The following is an 18962-nucleotide window of genomic DNA, read 5'->3' as shown; positions in this document are numbered from 1 at the left end:
CATCTACTTCAATGTCACTTTTCTCAAGGAAATTACAAAAAACCTTCCAAAACTTGTCAAGCTTATTTTTTGTGGTGTAGCTTATCTTTTCTAAAGCCAAGTACAAAGACATCCCTGTTAGCCATTGTGAAGCAGTACAAGGTTTATCCCTTTTCCACGAACAGGCTATACATCTTTTAGCTTCATTTTTGGAGGTCACAAAATTGTCCGGGTGAATGTTTCAGCGCTTTCTTTTGGCTTGACTTCTTTTCCGGCGACAGCAGCCTAAATGGAGGCTACACATGATGCAGAGAAGGCCCTGGCTGAAAATGTCCTTTTTGGACAAAATAAATCTGTTACTCAAGATCAGAGAGAGTCGTGTGGACTGAAATTGTATTTATTTATTTGTTTTTCCAGCACAGGAGAACTGACGATAAGACTTTGAAGGCTAAATAAGAAGAGAAGCCCACATTTCGTAGAACATTTGTCCCTCAGAAGTTTTTAGAAGGAGTATTGATCCAGCGGCAGTCATTATTTTCATAGATTTTTTTTTAACCACTTTTATTTTTATCATTTCATTCCTCATTTCAAAGTAGAGATAACCATCAAAAGAACTGAGAATAAAAACCTGGGGCTGTGTTGTGACAGAGGTGCACCTTACCTGTGCTGCTCGCTGTCACCTTAGTCCTGAAAGGCTTTGATGTCATTAGACAAGGTGACATTTTCCTGTGCCAGCAAAAGCCAGATAAGCTTTCTGACCAGCATGCATTGCTTCCAGACCCTCCTGCATCTCATCGAGCCAGCACTGCACAGCACTGCTTACAGTCAAACCCAACTTGTTGCGAGCATCTATGTCCTCACGTTGTGACAGGAATGGAAACGTGGTCAGTAGTCCGACTGCAGCTGTGTGAACAGTAGAGAACTGAACTCATTCCACTTTAAAAAAAAAAAAAAAAAGATATTACAGAAGATGCCTTTTTTAAACCTGTTCCCCAGAACCCATTCCCTCACATTTCTGTCCAACAGAAAGCCTGCTGCTGTAATGGGAATGAAAAAGACCAAACTGTCTCCCGAACACCACGATGCTCATGTGGGAAAACAGCTGTTTGATTTAGTTAGCTATTTGTGGGTCATGTCATGCTAAACATGCAGGTTAACACATGATGCTAACACCGCTTATGTTTAGGACCATTAAGGCTCTAATTACTCCTATTTCTCACAAAAATAAATCCTGAGTCTTTAACTTTTTCAGCAGCGCTCAACTTCTTTGAAACGCACAAACTTTAAATATTGAGAGCTGAACTACAGCACAGGGAACAGTTAAAACCACTGACAGAGAAGTTAGCCGTGAGATTGACACTAGCTAGCGCACAGCTAGTGCTGCCTCATTGATGAAGGAAAAATTGGCATCTTTGTTTTGGCATTTATCACATTCGTGCCCTCCTGTGGACCCTGGAAGTCAAAGTGGTTTTCTGTTGTGTAATGCTTTTGATTTTATTGGGTCGCCTCGTGCACGCTCAGGACAGGGGATTGGATCCAAGAGAAGTTTCGGTGCGATCTGTTAGTTTCCTTAGCTCGGCTACTTTTTTTGAATTGGCTTTTGGAATTGATTGGATTTGTTTGGGTTATAATGAATTGGATTCTCATTGGCTTAAATTGGACCGTATCTTTGAAGTGTCTTGAGATGACATTGGTTGTAATTTGGCGCTTTATAAATAAAATTTGACTAAATTCTGGAAGACTACTTTTCTTTTGTGACTCAAATGTTTTGTAGGATCCAAAATACAGGATCACAAAAGTTTAAAAGGCTGTTTGAGAGCCAAAACCTGGTTTTAGCATCATAGGTTTTAATTAAAGCAGAAGTTGAGCGTTTAAGTTGTGATGACTTGGGTTTGGAGCTCGTGAATGTACTATGTTAATGGAAAATATCCACAAAGGCAGTGAAGCAAATGTCTATTTGCACTTAAACGTGGGGATCCAGGAGAGATCATAAATATCCACAGAGATACGTACACATACACGCACTCATTTCTGTGGCTATCTTAGCAACAGGAGACGTATGTCCAGGATAACCCACACACATGTACGGTGCACACTTTCACTCGCACTCACCCACAGCTGATGCACATACATAATAGATAAGAGAGAATAGAAGGATAAATGGGTGTGGAGAGCATGGGATGTGCATGGAGTGGTATTATTTGGTTTTTTTCGGAGGGGAGGCTTTAGGACCAGAGGAAAATGTAAAAGAATGATGGTTGGAGGGTTAAAGGATAGCAAAAACATAACTCTGTGTCTGACATGATGTAATAACTGTGTTTGCTCTGATGAATTGAAACACTTAACGTCCCGTCTCTCTCTCCTCACTCAGATGACCCAGCAGATGTCCGGCGTGGCTTTGAGCAGCGCAGGACCAACGGCAGGCACTTTCAGCCAACCTGGCGCCCCCACAGCCAGTTGGTCTGCCGCTCCAGCGCCCGCCTCAGGCCAGACCCTCAGCAATCAGCTGTGGAAGTGACAGGGATGGGGTTCAGAGGAGATGGGGGGGTATGGGGGGCAGTCATTGTCAGCAAAACAGCCAGTCTGCTTCCTCACCCACCCGTCTCCTCACACCTCGGTATAAAAAACGCACAGTGGCCGCAGTTTGACTGCTCTAAACGCCTCTCCCAGAACCAACAAACCTTCACCGTGGTTCCTTCAAAAAGCCAAGATGGCATCATAGTGGACGGAGAGGGAAAAAAAAAAAGAAACACACGGCAGCTGTTGTCTCCCTTCTTTGTTGTTCTCTTCTTTTTTTCCCCTTTTGTTGTTTTTGTCTGAAAAAAGACAATACTGCCTAACCAACAGAGCAGAATGCTGCTGGGTCAACAGCTCCCAAGTTGTTGTGCTGTGCTAACATGAAATGATGTTGTTAGAATGGATAGTTCGTTCATAGTCCTTCAGTACGTACAGTAGATATGACTATCTGGTGGTTGGTCTACACTACCTGCCCTCCCCTCTTTCTCTGCAGTGTATATCGCCCGCCCACCCGCCATCCCGATAGAGCGAGCAAAGGCTCGTAGCAAATAATCGTCTGAGAAGTTCTGTATTTATGTGAAAATGATGTCAACCTCCTGCTTTTTTTTTTAGAGCCGCAGGTCAAAAGTCAATGATTCAGTAACACTGTTTAGTTCATTCATGTGGTGCTCCGTAGGGGAAAGCGAAGCGTAGATCAGGCTCAGCCGCGCTAAATGGGATCTGACTGACGTGGGTTGAAAGATGTTAATACAGCTGATACTGTTTTGCATCAGTAAGTTACTCATTTGCTTTTACAAATAGTGGCAAATTAATGTAAAAAACCTGACCCACTGACCCCAACAGTAACAATGTTATCAGGGTCATTTGTTGGCGAGCTTCAGGTCCACTTGTTTTAAAGAATAATTTCACTGCAAATCAATACAAAGCTGGGTGATGAATTTTATCCTTTGTGGAAGTATTTCTGTCCTGATGGGAGTGGACATCCACAGGGCTCCCTGGATGGTTTGATGAGTTCAAATTTAAAAAATGTATTTAGAAAATAATTATGATTACAATGAATTGAATTCCAATTGGCTTGAATTGGACTATACCATTTAAGTGCCTTGAGATGACATTTGTTGTATTTGGCGCTATATAAATAAAACTGAATTGAATTAAAAACATGGTACTAATGGGATAGTAGGTTTTTGGAGGATTGGTGGTCCATCTGAAGCCTTTCTTACAGCATGTAATGGCCCTGTACGTTACTGAGACGTTATATTGGTTTTTCCTTTAGTTTGCCACCTGCCTGTTGTTCCACTCCAACAACAGCAACATATTGGACACATTCCCAAAATGCTGATTGAAGCCGAGCACGCACATGCTCAATGACTGATCATCCTCTGCACTACATTTCTTAATAACCTGTCACCGAGCAGCTGGCTAGCTAGCATTAGCAATCCATCTACATGACAGGGACAGACTTCAAAGAAAAAGTTGCACTCTCTTTACTTCACTTTATCTTCAACCCTCATATCATACACATATACTGATATACGCCATATAATCCACTATCTGCGCTCATTCATACTGTATATTGATGCAACCTCAAGCTGCTTAAAAAAATCTATATGTCAAATATTCCTTTTAAGTCGCAGTAATTGCCAGGCGGTCCCCCCCCCCCCAGGTCCTCTGGGTGTTTCTGATAGTCTCTCTGTGATGTTTTGAAGTGAGTTTAAATATCAGACAAACTGTGGGACTGGGATCTAATCCAGTTAGGACACATTTCCCCTGTGCTCACAAAGGCAAAGTAGAATCCCGGCAGTTTGTCTTCTCTGCACTTTAAATAGCAGAGTGGGTACCGTGTCTGTCGTTTGTGTTGTGGCCCTGCCGCCCAGATGGTTATCAGGAAGCAGCGGAGATGAGAGAGCTCGCCAGTTCGCATCCAGCTGTTACAAACCGCCACCTTTTTATTTGAACGTGTGGAGCAGTGTGACAACCAAAATGTTTTACACTCCATATACGATGCTGTAATGTCTGACAGCCGCCATCTTTATCGTGGTGTTTTGTTGTGTGCAGCACAAGAAAAGCACAGTTAGCTGGATGACCAATCAGAGGGCTTGACTGGCTCGACGATCAGGTGGAACTGGGCCAGCATGAAACTCCTGGATGGGCCCCATCATCACTGCCTTCTCCTAATAAAAGCGGAGAAGCACAACGCACAGATCACACTGCCGAGCACGGATGCAGAGATTCATGTCCATATGCACAGGGTCCCTCTGCAATGCAATAGCTGTAGCACTCGCTGTGTGTGAACGACAAACATTTTCAATAAATCTTAACGTCCTCCAGGTTTATTTCTTGTGCGTTTACATTTTCTGGTGCCTAGTACAGAGAAAAAAAAAGTCATTCTTGTGCATTTCAACCGTAAATATATAGAAAGTTTTCTGTGTTCACCTGTCTACCCACACCACTCTGTAAATACTAATTTATCTTTTGAAAATTCTGTTTGTTTTCTCCTTTTGATTTCTTTTCCCAGTTTTACATGAGGGTCGTTTGGAATAAAGGCTGTTGAATCCTGGCTTTAATCCTGTTTTTATTTCTTGTCCGAACATCAGTCACATGTTCAAAACCGAAGTGCTCAGTACAGCACGTCTGTCAAGAAAAGTGCTCTCTTTAAACATTTGACCTGTGAAAGAGTCTGATGTGCCGTTTAAATACAGTTTGCTCACTTAACTTCTTTTGAATTCCTGCTGGAAGATGTGTTTTCTTTGTTGTCAGCCCACAGACTACACTGGACTGGAGTGATGTTGTGTTACTTGTGTGGGCCAATTCCAAACCTGATGGCATACTTCACATACAGACGGAATGCAAAAGATGCCAAAGGACACTCCGGTTCGTTATGTATGAGCACCTCAGGGTTTAAAGCGGGAATGAATAGCATCAGTAAACTATTAAAGCACTAGCTTTAAGACAATCATGTGATTCATCAAAACAAACACAATCTGAGCTGCCTTTGTTGCTATCTGATTGACATTTACTGGTACAAACCACTATAAAGTCAAGAAGATGGTGCTATTCCTCCAGAACAAAAATCCAAAGTAGTACAAAATAAAAAAGCTTCCAGCATTTAAATTGCCAAGTGAAACCTGTGAAGGCTTATGGGAAGTATAGTATGTAGATAATTTTGCCTCTTTCTAAAGTGAGAAATGAAAATTGGGAGTTTTAAATATAGAGTTTGAGTTTTAATACTGTTAGCCTAGCCTAGCTTAGCATAAAGGCTGGTAGAAGAGCAAAAAAGCTTACTTTGCTCATTTAAATATACATTTAACAACTCAAAAGCCACTTTTGACATTGTTAACATGTTGAAAATGTTACTCCTGACACAATTTGTGAACATTTTCAAAATGCTAACGAACTGTAATGTGATAGCTAGCCTTTGTGAAGTATGTTAGCATAGAAATGTCTCTGCAAAAAGATGTTACTGGTACCAAATTGAAAACAAACATATTCTCCAAATAAAATGAAAATCTAATTTCTCAGTTTCAACATTTTATGTTTTCTTGGTGTTCTCTTAAATTGAACATCTTTTTCTTACTCTAACATTTGAAAACTTTTTCGAGGCTTTGTACAAAGCTAGCATGGTAATTGCATTATTTTTACTGGTTTCATCCTCAGTGCACAAATGTGAGAAGAGAATTCCTATTCTCTGCAAATAAGTAGCATTCCCAACATATTCTTAAATGTCTGGAATTACCCCCTCTTCATGATCTCTGTCAGAAAATATAGACAATTCCCAGTTATCTGGACCACAACTGATCAACAAGACCATGACAGTGACATTTTAATAATTAAAAACAACATATCAGTGATTCACATGGCACTTTTAAGTTCAGTAACATTTTTTTACATTTATACTTTAGTTTTTACATCAGCAAGCTGTGGATGGAATAAAACAAATTATGCAAGTCTCTTCAGGTTGTAAAATAAACATTCTTAGCCACCCAGTTCCCACAAAGCAACGTCTGACAGACAGCCAGGAGTCATGAATCATGCAGCTCCTCAGAGTCCATGTCCACCATGAACAGATTGTATCAGGCCAATAAGGAGAAAAAGCAAAGTGCCATCTCTCGGTCCCAGGCAGGCAAAGCCAATAATAATGTGCTGCCACGATCACACCTCGATGACCACGGAGTCATTTCGACGTTTTGGCTCATTTGTGAGGTGTGGTTTCTCCGTGCGGGTGTGCCAAACCAGCACCTGAAACAGATAAAAGAAACAATGAGAAAATCTGCTGACAGCAAAAATACAGAGAGACAAAGGAGAAAGAGTCTGAACACAGCTTCACTGATACCGATGTAGGACAGAGCACGTTGCTTAATATCTTTGAGATTAAAACTGCTTATACCTGATAGCTTGAGATAGAGTTTGTTTTTTGGCATCATGGGAAATGTGAAATTCATATCCATTTGTCTGGATACTAAAACAAAATCAGTGTGAAATCACACTGGCAGCATAGCACTGCAGCGCATCTTATGACACCCCAAACACAAATAGGAAGCGTCCCGCTGTAGTGTACACCGTGACGACACGGGCTTAAAGCAGAGGTTCCCCATCACGGCTGTCAAAGCGGCAAAACAACGTGCATACTTGGTAGATTACCATTTAGTTTTACCATTTTTATACCATTTTTAATATTTGTTTTCTGTTTCAAAAGCACCAACAGTGGTTGTGCTGGATCTACTCCTTTTGATAAGTGTGCTGGTGGCCTTTTATAGAATAATTCCATGATTAATTACGTGATTGTACCAAAAAGTGGTATTTTTGACCTGTCAGGTTTCAAATGCCAAACTCCAAGCTCTCACTTCAACCTTCACTTTGACAAAAAAAAAAAAAGCGTTGACATTGATCTATGTAACAGTCTATAGACTTGATCAAGAATAAAAAATCCCGCAACCAACACACATTCAAACAAAAGAGGTCGAACCTGACCGAACAGAGATCTGAGGATGGTCAGACCAGACGACCAAATCCCAATAAAGTTCAAATCAAATCAAATTTATGTATATAGCACATTTCATGTACAAACAGTTCAAAGTGCTTTACATAAAATAAAAGCATTGCAGCAGGGAGTGCAAGAAGCATTAAAATACAAAAAAGAATATAAAGAGAAACAAATAAAATAATTTAAATGAATTTAAAACAAGCAAAAGTTGTTAAGAATCAATTTGAAGAGACGCTTTTAGCTATTATCAATTAGCTGCAGTTGATAAGTGAGAAGGGGTCATTTTACCTTCATTTCATAAATCATTTTCACCCCCTAAAAGATGTTTTTTTCTGTGATGACAATTCAATGTGATCAAAGCTGCAAATGAATCTATACAGATCCTGTGTGTTATCACACATATTGATACAAAGATTTAGTCAGTGCAGATTTTACAGACACAGATCAGATGGGATTTCAACAGACTGGCTACCGTCTGGCATCAATAAAAGGCCAAATTATTGCCCAAACCCAGAAGGCAGCTCTATTTCCCCAACTGCAAACATTTTTTTTTTTAAGTAGCAGCACCATTCCTTTATGATCCGCTGATGAAATACAGAATCTGAGAAATGAAAGACGCTGCTATATTCTCTCCAGCACAGATTGCATTGTATCCTCCTGCTGAATTCAATGCTCAGTAGTCTGCCGGGAGGGATTCCACGCACAGGAAAGAGTCTGACACCTCCCAAAATGGATCAAATCAAATGCAGCAAGAGCCTAACTGCAGTTATTTGTCTTGTGTTTGCAGCCAATTTCCCAGCGAAATCCTGGTGAGAAAATGCCTTAGTGGATGCAGAGCTTGATGCTCCTGGAGAGGGGGATGAATTTTTCATTCCTCATAGACTCAAATGAGGTTATTTGAAGTGTTTCTTTTTTTAGAGCTATAACTAATGAGCCTATAAGAGTGTGTTCGGAGGCACACACACACAGACACACACTCAGACTCACACGGGCATGATTTATGGTTAGCTGTGGTGGACAATGACGATGTCTCAGGGTTTCTTCAGGTGGAACGTGTCACTTCCTGCGCACTGTGGCACTAATTGGTCCGCTTTGCATTTCTAATGAGGCTAATGTAGCAGTGACTAACGCTCTGATCCAGAGCTGTTGGGGAAACTGAGAATATGTGCGCACACACACACACCAATTATGCAGTCGGAGCTCCCACCCCGTTCCCCTGGACTCACACACACACACACACACACACACCCTCTCTTTCTTCTCCTCATTCATCTCATTCACTTTTTCTCTTCTGGCTTTGCTCTTGTTTTTACCTCTCAGTCCTCTCTCCACGTCTATCCCTGTTCTTCCCCCCTCAGGCAACCTGGAGACGAAAAGCTTTGCCAGGTTATTTTTTTTTCCCTTTTGCTTTTAAGAAGAGGAGCCTCTCCTGTTACTCCCTATCAGAGGGAAGCATCTGTGGAGAAGCAGTTTTACCCAAAGATAGCACACATTCTCTTCGGCCATCCTGAAACCTCTGTGCTCAGCATACAGCCTGATAGTCAGACTGAAATGGATTAATTGTTTGAGGCACTGTTCATAAATACTGCAGGTGCCAATCATTGATTGCAAGAAGCTCTTTCCAGAAGATTTTGTGTTTACACTGATTTCTGCTAACGGTAAAGAGGAGAAATGCACATTTTTAAAAGGACATTTTGGTTAAATGGGTTTGTGTGTAGTACTTAATGAGTAGACAGTGTCTCATCTGCAATAAACAGTGGTAAGAGCAAGTTTAGTTCTGAGAATAAGAAAATAAAATCAGAGCGGGAGGCATGGGAAGAACCATATTTGTACCTTCTAGAGCAGGGGTCTTCAACGTTTTTCAGGCCAGGGACCCCCAAGCTGATGGAGAGACCCCCCTACTATTTATATGGCATACAATTGTGTTTTATATTTAACGGGACCTAGTGCCGTGTATAAACATAGCTACTCTGTTATTGTACATTCAACACTAAGCTATTCAAATAATACACAGGTTAATATATTCATGTTTTTATTTTAAACATGTGCAAGGTGCAGGGTGGCCGTGCCACTGCCTTTTATAAACAAACATCTTGCATACAACACTGAGCTATTCAAATAATCCACAGATTTTAACTTTAAACATGCATGTAGGTGGGACAATGAATCCTCAAACCATCTGTGGATGGCACACGTTTGCACACAATTTGTGAGAAAAAACTGTTTTGGAAAAATATAAATCGTCTAATCAACCAAAGATTTCGCGACCCGCCCTGCAGTACCTCCGTGGACCCCCTGTTGAAGACCTCTGTTCTAAACAACTCAAACCTCAAAAATCTCATAGCAATATATATATATATATATATATACACACACATTGTTGCTGTTATATTGGGAATTTTTACAGAGCTTAACTTCTCTATCAGACAGACGTTCACTGAGTCATTACGTTCTCTCAATCGCAGAACCTTCGTGTTGCAACTCAATCTGTGGAAGCATGCACTGTGGGTGTTTCTCAAAGTCCTCAGGAGGAGAAGTCTTTCCTAATCAAATCTTCTGAAACTAGGAACAAGTCCTTTCTTGTTTTTTAAAACCACATAACGGAACAGTCCTAACTAGTGGGAAAACCTCATGATACCGATCTCACTGTTGTGCACTGCAACCTGTACACAACAGATGGAAAACTGGCATAGCTGTTAGCTGGTTGCCTTACAGCCATTATTTATATTGGCATTGTATACTTTGCTGTGATTGAACATATCACAATGCTAACAACTTTATTGTGACAACAAATATATAGAAAACCAACTTAGTTTGAAATTTCCCAAATCCAGTCTGTGAAACATCATGAAGTAACAATTATGCAATTCAAAAACCTAAAATATAACATTTGCTTGAAATGCTTTATTTTAAATGGTGAAAAAAAAATATATATATATATTTCTACTGGCCCCCTTCTAAATAGCCTTTGGCTTTTTATTATGCAAAGGTAAAGTCTGACAGCTGTCTACTGTCTACTCATAAAACACGATTCAAAAAGAAAAAAGGTTCACGTAAGTTTTGGGTTAGCTGATAGTGACACTTCAAATAATACCAATAACTATTTGGATGTGATCTGTAAATGATTAAATCACCTGTCGCCCTCTAATTTAAGATATTCTAACTCATTTTGGATTTATTATCAGAGACATATCTGTTAAAGTTTAGATTTATGTAAAGAGGTGTCAGCTCCTGGTCCAAATGATCATAATAAAGTCTGCAAACATAAAGAAAAACCCCAGCGTTCATACAACTGTACACGTTGACTGCAAATTTCAAAGTCCAAATCTCCAGTTCTCCAGTTCTTAGTGACAGAGAATTAGAATATCCCATAATGACACAGTGAGGCGAAATGCATTTACTGCAATCCCTTATTTGGAATTACACAGAAAATGCTTAGAGGATCAGATCACCCAGACTAGACTCAGTAGTGGTCACCGATGCACTTAGCCACATTAATGCAAAAATAATTAAGTTTAACTGGAAGCTGAGACCCAATGCAAATGACACAGACAGTGTACTGTTTCATATCATGGCAGCAGACCTCACTCTGTCCCTCTTCTTTCCTCTTTTTTTTTGCTACCTCCACATCTTCATACTTTCCCCTGCACAGACTTCCCTTCCCTTCTCTTCCCTCTCCATCTCCTTTCCTTCCGTGCTATCATCCGTCTCCATCTGTTCCTGGCTTCTCCCTCCTTTCTTGTCCTGTCATTGCTGTCTGTTGCCATTACTTTCCTGCTCTAACTACATTACAGCTACCGTCAGTCGTCTCCAGATACTGACCCGGCCATCAGATGAGCATTTCTGTCCTACATCGTCAAGGTCAGGCTTCAGGCTCTGTGATCCGATCCCAGATACTTTGCTCATCGCAGAAACAGCCTGAAGCTAAAGTGCCCGGGCAGCAGGTGAAGCCATCAATTTCAAATGATTTCAATAAAGCTGTGCAGGCGAGTCTAAGCCAGCCAAAGGTGACTGTGAATTACTCCGATCTGTTAAGCACATGGTGTAAAAGCCCAGATGTGTACAGTCTTATTCATTACCTTCAGTGAGCAACAAAACAGATTTCTTACATGAATTTCCAAGCACAAAAATCTTTGAATCAGTTCCTGGGGGACTGTAAGAAGATTCAATGAAAGTTCCAAATTGTGACATTTTCAGTACGTATTAAAGGGCTTTATTCTCAATGTAAAGTCATGATGATCTTTTTATAGGGATTATTTTCTAGAAAACTTAATGCACTCTGTGGATATTATATTTCTAAAAAGGATGAGACCACATTAACGTTCAATGTGACTTTGAATTTGTTACATTTTACCTCATTAGCTGAGAGTTACATGAGAACGTAGATACCACTCTCATCTCATATCCGTACACTGAATACAAAGCTGCAGCCAGCAGCTATTGGCTTAGTTTAGTTTAGTTTAGCATAAAGACATAAAACAGGGGAAACAGCTAGCATGGCTGGGTCCAAAGATAAATCCATCCGAGGTATACCTTCAAAGATTGATTCTGACTTGTTTGCTCAGCACAAAGTCAATGAGAGAAAACAAGTTGGAGTAACAAGTCAAAGCTTAAATGTGATGTTTAAGTTGAATAGCTTAACTGTTTCTGCGAGTTCCAAGTGTTTAGACAGAGCTGCACACATTAACTGTAAAGCTATGCTACAAGAAAGCAAATGAGCTTCTTTCTAGAAAGACTTTATCAATATTTATCCCTCTAACTCTGAATGATCACACTTGTATCATAGTGTTGTTGCTATGCAAAATTATAATCTTTATAATTATCATTAACTAATATTTGTGTGATACATTATAATCTACTTGTCGTATTACTGCTTCTTATTTCTTCAAAAAATAGAGCTCCACCCCCAAAGCTACAAGCACTTTTTTGTAGGTCACTTTTTTTATTTTTTTTAATTCCAGCTAACATCCTTCGTCAGTATCGTCTCCATAATCTGTAGGGGCAAAGGGGATATCTTTGAGCTTTGCAGAAATATGAAATAAGACAGTTGGAAAATACAGTATGTATGCGAATTCGTATCACCAGATCATAGCAAGATGGGAAAATAGAGAGTTGAGAAGAACGGCCTCATAACTGATGGCTGTAAATGTGAGACACTGATGCTGTTCTAAAAGTCTTCAACTGCTGGTGGAAAAAAAATCTTGAAACACTAATGAAGCACAACAAGTAATTACAGGTGGCATCTTAAGTGAATGTTTGCAAAACTTTAAAAAATACTACAGCCATATTCTCTATAGAGAGGAACCCCAGAAGGAGGAAGTAAAATGATGCCACACCCCAAATACCAAATGATGATGCAATCTCTGAACAAGTGATAATGTCACATCCACTGTTTGGTCAGGAGTTCTCACGTCTCGTTTTATGTATTCTCACTCGTTATTCAATTGAATAATGATCAGTGATGTCATAGTTAACAATACAAGAAGTGGCTTTACAAGTGATAATGTGACATCTTAGTGCTGTGACGTGATAAATGCTGATATAACGTGCTCCTGTATGATGACGGATAATGTCACAGGCTGCTAATAGCCTGTATTAATATCAGTGGCAGGCCACCTCCATTAGTGTAATGGGGCTGATAATGATGATTATAGTTTCAACACAGAGCTGTCGGCAGCAGCCAGCTGTAAATGATGATCCAGCAGCTCTGGGGGGTCTTTATCCTATTCCCTGTTCGAAGCATTTACCCATAACCACACAGGGATTTACAGTGCAACTATGTGACCTGCACACATATGGTGAAGCAGGGATCTTAGAGATTCAATTTGTCGATTCCAGGTGAAACAGCTGCCTCGTGCAGTTTCTGTATGAAACAAATGTAGGCGTAACAAGCACGAAACAAATCAGATCATTTACTCTGCTGTTAAACTGAATATAAAATCAAATGCTGGTGCTTTTCAGATGTTTTATATATTGCACCGCACAAAACACAAATGAGCCAACAGTTTTCCAAGCCACTGTTCTGGTTGTCTTTGGGATCATTTGAGCTGCCACTTCACTGAGTCTCAAACCCCCAGGAGGACTCCAGCTCCACAGTCTGCTGCAGCCCGTGTTATCTTCTCCACAGGACTAACTCCAAGCAGGACCTGCAGCAGGTGGAGAACTGTTGCCAGCTGCAATCCAACACTGCCGACTGTGAGTCTGTTCCCAGGAATACGGGACTCACTGAGGAAGCTGAGTGTATTGTTCAGTTAAGCATTTTTCACAACATGCTTAAGTGATTATGGATCATTGCCTCAAGAGGAAGAATTTGAATATGACAGGATCTTGTTCACGAGTGACGGTCGGACGGAGCCAGAGACAGACAGACAGATTGCAGCTTTATATCAGCAGTTATGAGGGCTAATCAGTGCACTGATCTGCTGTGATGATGAGGAAGCCGAGCCAAAAGGGTAAACTTTCAATTTACTGCTCCATCTTTGTTCCAACACTCACCTGTGGTCATAAGAGTTGAATAGTGACCAAAAGAATGGATACAATTGGCTGAAATTTGTCTCCTCCCGAGTGTGGATGAGCTCAGCCTTAAAGGGATAGTTCACCTCTTTTGACATGAAGCTGTATGACATCCCATATTAGCAACATCATTTATGAACATCTTCTTACCCCCTGCTGCGTCCTGTGAGCAGAGTTCCAGCTGAGTTTTGGCGTCCACGAAGGTAGTTCGGCTAGTTGGCTGGGGTTTAAAAAATAAAGCGTTTTGCTTCTCAAAACAATATGCGTTCAAAAGAGTAATACATTTGCATCACAAAATGGTTCTCCAGGAAAAAGTCAGACCCCACAATCGCTTGGCCCTATTTTTGCCTCCCTTGATATCAATGCGTCCAGCCACCTAGCGATAGCCGCACCTGTTACAGTGTTTACTGCTCAGTCTGCACAGTTTACATTGGACGCATTGATATCAAGGGAGGCAAAAATAGCGCCAAGAGATTGTGAGGTCTGACTTTTTCCTGGAGAACCATTTTGTGATGCAAATGTATTACTCTGTTGAACGCATATTGTTTTGAGAAGCAAAACGCTTTATTTTTTAAACCCCAGCCAACTAGCCGGACTACCTTCATCAACACCAAAACGAGGCTGGAACTCTGCTCACAGGACGCAGCAGGGGGTAAGAAGATGTTCATAAATGATATTGCTAATATGGGATGTCACACAGCTTCATGTCAAAAGAGTTGAACTATCCCTTTAAGGTAAGATGGAGAGATCGTGCATCTGGGAAGGGTTGGAGTAGAGATGCAGCTCCTCTGCTTCCAAAGGAGTCAGCTGAGGTAGTTCAGGCATCCTATTGGGATGCGGCCTGGTCACCCTTTGGAGGTTTTTTAGGCACGTTCAATAAGGAGGAGACCCTGGGGGCAGACCCAGAACTCACTCGAGGGATTATATATCTCTCTTGGGCCTTTAGTATTTCCCAGGAGGCGCTGGGTAGTGTTGCTGGCGGAGAAATGTCTGGGCTTCTCTCTTGAACCTGTTGCCTCCTCGACCCGACCTCAAATACGAGGTAGAAGATGGATGGAGAGAACTAATTCCCCATAAATCCAACTGTGAAAATGAATATCCTTAGATGTGTACATCCAATACAAAGCCCTCATAACACGCTGAGTGAGGTAGAAAAACGCCTTCCTCCTGTCAAGTCTGAAGTGGAAAGCAGCCTGTTACCAGTACGCATGAATTAATTAATCTATTAATGACAATTTTGTACATGAGGCTAACCTCAGAAATCCATGCAGCTGATGCACTCCGTGTAGCCGTTTCTCAAACTGAGAGCAAAGCACCTTCATTAATCCCTTACAAAGGGACTAGATCACAATGTTTTTTATTTCTATTTAGTTTATTTAGTCAGGGACCATGTTAAAAGTACATTAATTACAAAGTAAAGAGGTGACCTGCATCAGATTGTAGCTTAGAAGCTAATTTCCATCTGCAGTCCCTGAACGTAATGCCCTCTAACTCAGCAACTCTTTCAGTATATCTGTAATTACGTTTTAAAAGCTGCATCAGTGTTTGAAATTGTTGTGAATTTAATCAAGTTGAATGACCAAAGCCTTCATGACATGAAAATACAACCATGTCAGACTGATTCAGTCCAATCAACGAGGGACCACCACTCTCATGTTTCTTTGACCTGTGAATGTCTAGGGCCTAAAGGTAAATGTTTGTTAAATGCTTCTTAAATGTGAGAAATATGTCAACAACCACAACAATGATCATGGCACAAAATCCTTACATCAAAAGAGCAAAAGAATGAATTTATTCTCGCAGGCTTGGAACATATTTGGAACATCGGTGGACATCACACGTGTGGCTCATGTTTTCTTTGAATGCTAAAAACCAAACAGGATCTATTTCTCATAAAAGTCCTTAAAGGCGGCTCCGTGACGGTTGTCAAGAGGATAAGTGGCTTCATAAAACCAAGCGCCAACAGCGGCTGAGGTGATTTCAGATGAGCTGCATCAATCTAAGCTGTGTAAGCGCACAAGTTCTATCCAATCCAGGCTGTGTGGCTCTATGTTTAGACTGTGCTACCAGCTCAAAGCATGACTCATGCTGTCAATAGTGGGGAAAGATGCCCCGTGGTTAGTTACTGCTGTGATGGTGGCCATTATAATGGTTGCAGTTTCATATCTGCCAAAGACACACAACACTCAAAAGCTAAATTATTACAAGTTTCAGCCAAGAAAGCCTAATTGCCTGTTAATCTGTGGGAGGGGCCTGCAAGACCCAAATTATTCATTCAGCTAATGTGCACTTACTGTAGCACTAGTTATACTCTTAGCTGTTTGGTTTTGGAAGGAAATGCACTTATGATTTCTTGTGACCTGAACTTCTTTTGCCTACCGATGTGGAACACACTTACTGCATAGCGTAGCTGGTTTCAGGCTACGCATAGCGTAGTATTGGACCCAATTTTGCATTGTTAGTCTTTTTAAAGTCGTCCCGTCTTCTGCTAATTGCCTGCAGTTCTGTCCTCCTTAAACTATAATCTCTTGCCAAAAGGTCAACTTATGCTGCACTGCACAACCAATCTAAAAGTTATTGATTGTTTTTGATCATTTAGAGGGGCGGCCTCAGTGGTTAGAGTCGGTCGTCCAATAACCTGAAGGCTGGCGGTTCGATTCCCATTCTCGCCACTCAAATGGCGCTTTTCCACTAGCTCGGCCCGGCTCGGTTTGGTTGTGTTTACATTACACTTTGTGCCTCCTGGACGTGGGCGGGGTCGTCGTAACACGGCTGCGCGTGTTGCTGCTCACCCTGTGGCTTTTTGTCGCACAGAAGGCAAGAGAAGAGAGCCAGAGAAGACTCCTGGCCGCCAGACAAAACAGTATTGAAAAGTCCCGGAGAGTTTTCTTACGAGCTTCAAAAAGACGACGTTTGGAGGTAAGCTAACGGTTGCTAACGCTAGCTTTTATTATCCGCGTTATGACGCTTCCAGTGACGACACTCATCGCCCAATCAGTGGAAGGCAGTCGGCTGACGTCACGTTTTAGTAACGCTTCGGCCCGCTTGGAACCAGGGCTGAGGTGGTACGGAAAATCGTCCCGGTTGCAGGTATGGCGTGCTAGTGGAAACACGCAATAGCGCGCCGCGCCGAAGCAAGCTGGTGGAAAAGCGCCAAAAGATTGGTGAAACTGTCAGCTGGAGGGGTGTCAGTCCACCTCCTTGTCACGGCCGAGGCGCCCTTGAGCAAGGCACCGTACCCCCATGCTCCCCGGGCGCTGTGAATGGCTGCCCACCGCTCCAGTGTACGGCATCTGTATCTATGAGTGTGACCCCGTGCATGAGTGTGTCAACAGGTGCCAGCCTTGATGGGTTAAAAGTGGAGGACAAATTTTGTGTATATGTGTGTATGCATGACAATCTGATCTTGATCTTAATAATTTCATTAAAAAAGAAAAAAATGTTCAGACTAAAATAAGCTGCATTTCTGTTACTAAAGTGAATGGGTCAAGATTTGTGACATTTACCCTGAATGGACACCGGAGCACAGTGAAGAATACATTTTGCTGATTGAAGCAGAGTATAAATCGTACCTGACTGAGTTACAGACTCGCACACTGTGCGCATACAAAGGCCGGCACGTTCTGGCAGTCCTCAGAGCTCAGAACAACCAAAGGAGAGAAGCATAAAAATGTCTTCAGCTCCCATGTGTATGGTGTGAGCAAAGATGTGAGCTGTATGTATAACAGCTGGACTGATAAACATAAGGATGCATCTGTTCTGTCAGATCAGCGGGAGACAGAGAAATTAAACATTTTTTGGGATGTTTACATTTGGATGTGAGGGCTTTCATCCAGTGCATTAGACAATTCATTAATACATATTGTTACCAGCAAATAAGGCTCTTGAAAACGTCGTTACATCCTCAGAAGTCGCTTCAGTATGTGACAGAGTTCACTCACCCGTGTGCAGTGGTTAGCCTTGGGCTCCAACTCGGTCACCTTGGTGATCTGATTGAGGAAGTCAGACTCCTGCATCCCCGGCTGCGAGCCCCGCCGTTTAAACTGCGCCCGTGGGTTCGCCAGGATCACCTGGAGATTCACTGCAAAACCTGTGGTGAGGAGGATGAGGAAGGAAGAAACAGACATTAGCCGCTGTGGATTAAAAGACATTATGAGTCTGATATAATCACAGCATAAAATGACAGTTAATTAGTGATTCCAGTGACTTTGATAAGACTAATGAAATTCATTCACCACAGGGGTTTGCCATCCTCCTGTGATAATTGTACATTAGATGAAAAACTTTGAAGGTTGAACTTTATTCAGATTGTGAGATTAGGGTTAGAGAAAAAAGGCAGCAAATTAAATGGAAATGCTAAAGCTAGCCCCCCTCTGCTGCTTAACTTAACCTTGTGCTACTCAGCGTGTGTGCAGAGCACGTCATTCACACATCAGATGTGTTGGCTGACCTTCAGGCCAGAGGTCTGGAGGTAGCATGCGCTGAATCTCTTTTACTTATTTTTGCCTCCACCTTGTTGACCCTTCACTGCGAGAACAAAGTGCTCAGAGATGGAGCTGAAGACTGATCGACTGGATCCATGTCTTCAATTTTCAAAATAGCCAAAAAGGGAAAAGTGCCTGAAATTTGGGAAACCCTGCATGTAAACACCTTTTTTTGTCCAGTAAGGAGGTATTTAGTTTTTGTTTGGCAGCCCTAAATTGGATTAAGCAGGTATAGAAAATGGAGGAATGTATCAGAAACCTTTATAATTTGCATCATGTTTTTTTTTCCACAAAAGATGTGATGTTTGCTTTCAGAATTTGGTAGAAATCCATTCCTCCATCTACCAGTGGCTTCAACACAAACCAAGAGCATGATTAATCCACCCCCGTGCAAACGGTTGGATTTGTCTGGCTCTTCTTCACATTTTTGCTCAAAGACTTTTTCAGAATGAAGTTTTAAAGCTTCATTTTGTGTGTCTTTAGTC

The 18962-nt window shown here is 41.5% G+C and overlaps 2 protein-coding genes across 7 annotated transcripts in view; one reads left to right on the top strand and one right to left on the bottom strand.

Moving 5' to 3' along the window:
• The window catches only part of smap1 (small ArfGAP 1), a 159970-nt gene extending 154914 nt beyond the window's left edge, over positions 1–5056 (top strand). For all 6 annotated transcript variants that reach the window (XM_075474616.1, XM_075474613.1, XM_075474615.1 and 3 more), the window contains one exon: positions 2351–5056. In XM_075474616.1, coding sequence (XP_075330731.1) covers positions 2351–2497 — 147 coding nt within the window. In that variant the 3' untranslated portion in view covers positions 2498–5056. The remainder of the gene's footprint in view (positions 1–2350) is intronic.
• Positions 5057–6306: 1250 nt separating this feature from the next.
• Positions 6307–18962, bottom strand: part of b3gat2 (beta-1,3-glucuronyltransferase 2 (glucuronosyltransferase S)) — a 60415-nt gene continuing 47759 nt past the window's right edge. The window contains exons 3-4 of the mRNA XM_075474617.1: positions 17935–18083; positions 6307–6735 (exon numbers count right to left, since the gene is read on the bottom strand). Of these exons, the coding sequence (XP_075330732.1) occupies positions 6649–6735; positions 17935–18083 (236 nt within the window). The 3' untranslated portion in view covers positions 6307–6648. The remainder of the gene's footprint in view (positions 6736–17934; positions 18084–18962) is intronic.

Source organism: Odontesthes bonariensis, chromosome 2 (assembly GCF_027942865.1).
Source record: "Odontesthes bonariensis isolate fOdoBon6 chromosome 2, fOdoBon6.hap1, whole genome shotgun sequence".
In the NCBI taxonomy this organism is placed as follows: Eukaryota; Metazoa; Chordata; class Actinopteri; order Atheriniformes; family Atherinopsidae; genus Odontesthes; species Odontesthes bonariensis.
Note: the sequence above shows the minus strand (reverse complement) of the source record. Positions and strands in the feature narration are given on the sequence as shown.